General features: G+C 37.4%; 1 protein-coding gene across 1 annotated transcript; it reads right to left on the reverse strand.

The window, feature by feature from the left end:
- Positions 1–3762: 3762 nt before the first annotated feature.
- Positions 3763–4539, reverse strand: LOC147468876 (uncharacterized). Its single transcript, XM_086551250.1, has one exon. It carries the CDS (start codon positions 4537–4539, stop codon positions 3763–3765), a length of 777 nt encoding a protein of 258 aa, XP_086407376.1.
- Between the last annotated feature and the right edge of the window lie 872 nt (positions 4540–5411).

Raw genomic sequence — 5411 nt, forward strand, 5'->3', positions numbered from 1 at the left:
TTTTAGTTAATATGTTATGCTTTTTAGGATTTTATACATTTTGTTTTACATTTGTATCTTTCTTTTATGTAGTCTTTTTGCTTGAATTTTATTATTAAAAATATTGTTAAGATAATATGCTTCTGACGTCACCGAGGCAATGTTGACGTTTTTTTAAACAATAAAGAGAGACGGTCAGACAGTCAACGAAGGTGTTTCCTTTACCCAGTCCTCCAGAGTAGTTAACCGGCTGTGTCGCCATTTTTGGACTATCCGTGTCGAGCCAAGGAAGTGAACAACGGGGATACGATCACGAAGACAAGAGTTAAGTACTGAAGTGCCTGACATTCTTTGCTTAGGAGCTGGACGTGGTCTAAAAGAACATTTTTATTAAATCTGATCAAACCTTTTTATTGAACTTGGCTGGATTCCTTTTACCTAGTCTTATTATACTTTGTGGTAGGAAGTCTGTGTTTTTTTCATTTTAGTACACCAGAATGTTGTTTTCTTTTCTGCCATATTTAGATTTTGTCAATTTTTAAGCCTTCAGCAGTGGCGTCAGATTTGCTGATCTAGCCTTTGTTTTTATTGGTAAGCCTTCTGCCAGATACTCCACTCGGGAGTATCTTTTCTTTAGTTTTAGTATACGGCAGCTTTAATCATTTTAAGTGCCTTCTGCACATGTTTTGCCATTTTATATTTTACTAGTATTTTTCAATTAGTTTTAGAATTTTGTTTTATTAGGCTGAGCATCAGAAAGAGATTGTCACGCTGGAATACACCCATTTAACTGATTCAAACTCCCTCCCCTACGCTACCACTTTCAGGGGTTTTGAATTGACGGGTTAGCCAGGCCCTTAGCGCTTGTTTCCCTGGCCAGCATCAAGGGAGGGCAAATAAGTTTTCACCTTTGACTTGATGAACTGGGACGGGGCCCCTGGGTTAACACGGACATCACACTACACTACACATGTGTTGAAAAGTGAAAGCAGCCAGTGTTTTGTTTTTTGACCAAAGTGTTTTATTTGCTCACTGGTTATATCGTCTAGGCCTGCTGCTTTTCCATTCTTCATATGCTTCAAGGCAGCTTCGAGCTCATCTCTTGTGAAAGGAACAAAATCCTGTGTGATGGTTTGTAGGATTTTACTGGTTTCTGTCCTGGTCTTTTTGGCAGACAGTCTGTTCCCCACATGATTTTCCATTTGGCAAGAGTTGGTGAGCTACTTGATCAGGTGAGACAGCAGCAACTCTGATGTTCTGTTTGCTAGCTGAGGTGAGCATCTTGATTGTTTTCTAGGCATTTTTACTATTATGCTTTAAATTTGCATTTTCAATGACATTCTGCCATTTTTGTCGTCTGCTGGTTTCAAGGTGTAAAACCTCCTCTCCCAAAGATGTAGTGTGTTCCCTAAATGGGTCGAGGTCGAAAGAGTCGAGGTGCTGTTCATATAAATATGTGACTTGGAATGCGGCGATGAGAAGACAGTGATGGCCATGCTGTGAAAATGACTAAGGATACGCCTGCAGGTCCAAATCCTTATGTAAAGCCAGTAGTCCTGTTTTAACCTATTCCCACCAGCCAAGAGAAAAGACAATCTTATCGTTAAACATACCCCCCCCCCCCCAAGATGGAAGTTTGGTTGCGGTCTCCAGTACCAGCTAAGGGATCGGAGTTGTGTGGAAAGCATTTCTTTACTGCCGAACTTGCCTGTGCAACGAACAATCATTCGGTGCTCATCCCCCATGTGACTATGAGCGCTCACAAGGAAACTCTGGTAGACTCAGGAAAGTCACATAGAAAGATAAAGGAAGAAGAGAGTTGCGCCCGAAGGATGCCCCAGACTACTAGGCCTCCCTTCCCAGGGGTCAATGCCCTGTGGTAGAAGAATGCTGTGATTTGAGGTAGGAGCTAAGACTACTGCTACTTCTATAGTAACCTCGCGTTATTTTGTAGCTAAACAAAGCACCGAGGGTGCAGTAAATCACAGTCTGTAACTGAAGGTAATTTACTTTATCTATTTATGTTAGGTAACCAGGGTTACCCAGTGGCAATCGGCTATTGACAGGCGCTACTCTTTTGAGTTTTGATATAATAATCATGACATATATGATATTGATACCGTAAGTGATACATGAATTATTGTCTTTGTTGCTGTTGATATTATCATCGTCATTGTTATTATCACTTTGTTATTGCTATGAAATTGTAAAAATAATGATTAGAGTGTATATATATATATATATATATATATATGTATATATATATATGTGTGTGTGTGTGTGTGTATTTCCATCCCTCTTTTGGTATGCACATACGTACGGAATGTAGAACTCGAATTGTAGTAGCAGTGTTTTATTACTACAAAGATTTCATTGCATGAAGACAAACGTGATACAAATTAGTTTGATAGTTTAGTGATTGTTTTTAAGGATTGGCATAAAAATAAATTCCCGTTTCTCATTTCACAAATGTCTCATGATCATTAACACAGGTATTCAGATCATTACAGTACATACATTAAGATCACAATGATTCAGGAATATTTTCATCTGTCAAAACAAAAAATAATAATGATAAATCAACGAATGAGAATAAATAAATAAAATAAATCTGTAAAGGACTGATCTCAACTGTACGAATAGCAGGTCAACAGGCCATGTCTCTTTGTGATTCAACAATCGCCGCCTGCTTCCCAATAATGAAACATCGAATGATATTGATAGCCGCACAGAATAAACAAGATATAGTGTGTGGTGCATGGCGAGAATTGTTAGAATTTTCTCGTGTACTTTTTGTATCATGGTGCTCATCCCTGATCGCAAACTGTTCCTTGGCTTTGAAAAGAAAATGGCTACTTTCCATAAATTGCAGAATGAATTTCCATTTCTTTCTGATAATATCAGAAAGAACTAGTCAAAGTGGCAACTTTACACAAACTGCGATAGGAAATCGACTGCAATTTCCCTTTCCATTAAAAGCAAATCAGTCAGTGCACATAGAATGACCGGGGTGGCTGTCTGCTCTAATAGAACATCAGTATTTCTCTAGAATGTGGTTGTGTTGGTCGTTACCGCTTGGTTTTCTTAGTGACAGATGGTAGGCAACATGCAGTGGGCTGAAACGAAAATGGTAAGAGTGTAATGCTCTTGGTGATTATAAACCAGTAAAAGTATGCTGAGCATTGTCTTGCAAAACATTACAGTGGAATCACCAAACAAATCTATCTGTCTATCTTTATATATATATATATATATATATATATATATATATATATATATATATATATATATATATATATATATATATATATATATATATATATATACATACATATACACACAGTATATATTATTCCATATGTATCAACAATGGAAATATATGGTTATACTTTATACATTTGTATCACGGCTCATGAAGATTGCATTTTATCTTCAGCTTTTAAGCACTTGTATTTCCATTTGCCATATTTGTTTAAACCATGTACCTTTGCTTCAGACATATATTCCAATTATGTATATTCATGCTAACATTATTGTTGGTGTGTGATTGGATACCGTATTCATCAACTCAAAATGATTTCCTAGTAGCCTACCTTGGCCTTTTGGTCTGGGTATGGCAAGTGAAATGGTCGTTTTTTGTGCGTTGTAGGAAATGAAATTCTCTTTCCTAATGTGGACTCCTCCCAAATAGACATTGAAGTGACAGATCTCAATGAAGTCTCCAACGAAAATCTTTAGGTCTTTTATCATGTTTTTTTTTTTTTTTCTCAGAGGGATTCCATCCTAGTAGACTTCCACGTGACAGTACTGAAGATAATTGTCATTGTTCACCTTTTGGACCGATAAAAACCTGGCTGTCACAGGTGCGACAGCCTTAATCTCAATCACTTGACTGAATGCCGTTGCAGGACCAGGGAACGTGCCGATCAAAGTATAGGAGCCGAAGGAACCGAGTGTGGCCACGGGAGACATTCCTACTCGGATCTCTAGATTCACCAGAGAGGAGACCATAAATTTTGCTCCACTAGGTTGGGCAATAAGCCTGACAGTTTGAAAGGTTACTGGTTCCCCGAAGTCGAGCAGGAACCAATGATTAGTGGCCTGAGTAAAGGTTATGTAACAATCATCTATTGTATACCAATCATAGATTCCATCCACAAGGTTTTCTTTCACTCTTGTGGGATTGCGTGAATTTGAGATCGTGCCCTGAATGGTAGCCCCCGTAGCGTAGTCCTTGGGACGTTGTGTATAGCAGGTGAGGGCATCAGTCATGTTGCTCTCCACGTAGTCTGGCATGACGATCATGTTGGACAAGAGGCACTGGTCTGTGGAGGCGTCAGGGCACCACAGATCACACCAGGACTGAAGAGCACAGAGGATGGAGCATCTGAAGATCTGGTTCACATGTGAGGGACACGACGCATGTTCAAGACGCAATGACGTCGCCACAGTTGCTTGCGAAACCAGAACTCGCCTGAAGAAAGTAGTCAGGGCGGCGGAGGATGGCGACCAAGGCTCCGTCACCAGCGTCATTGCCATTGCAATCAATGCAACCTTCATCCTGAACAGGAAGAACTTGACGAATCTGTGTGTAGAGGAAGAAATATTTCAACACGATATGTTGGATAATAAGGAATATGCATGCAAGAATATAAAAAAACACATGCACTAACACACACACACATATATATGTATATATATATATATATATATATATATGTATATATGTATATATATATATATATGTATATATATACATATACATATATACATCCACACACACAAACACGCACACACACATACCAGTATATATATATATATATATATATATATATATATATATACATATATCAATACAAATTTTACCTCCCTGACCGAGACTCGAACCCGCGCTGTCAGGTTGACAGGCACGGTCCTGAATCTGATAGACCACACGACCCAATAAAAGAATTGTCTAACCAGACCTCTTACAACTGTCATGGAAATTTCCTATGTGCTCATAGCAGAGCAGAGTGGTATCCTGATTTGGGACTTGAACTTCTGATTTCGTTGTTGCCGAGTGCCCGCGGGAATTGTCTGCTAAACCTCGCTATCACTGCTCTGCTATGAGCATATAGGAAATTTCCGTGACGGTTGTCAGGCGTCTAGTTAGACAATTCTTTTAGGTTAGATAATTTGAGTATATATATATATATAAATATAAATATATATATATATATATATCTATATATATAGATATACTTACATATATATAAATACAAATATATACATACATATGTATAAATATATATAAATACATATATATATATATTTATGTATATATATATATATATATATACATATACATATACATACATATATATATATATATCATTATTATATATATATATATATAGGCCCTTTATATTATATAAGTAAATGATATATATATA

Source organism: Penaeus japonicus, unplaced genomic scaffold (assembly GCF_977035675.1).
Source record: "Penaeus japonicus unplaced genomic scaffold, GWHDUDI00000001_assembly GWHDUDI00000025, whole genome shotgun sequence".
Lineage (NCBI taxonomy): Eukaryota > Metazoa > Arthropoda > Malacostraca > Decapoda > Penaeidae > Penaeus > Penaeus japonicus.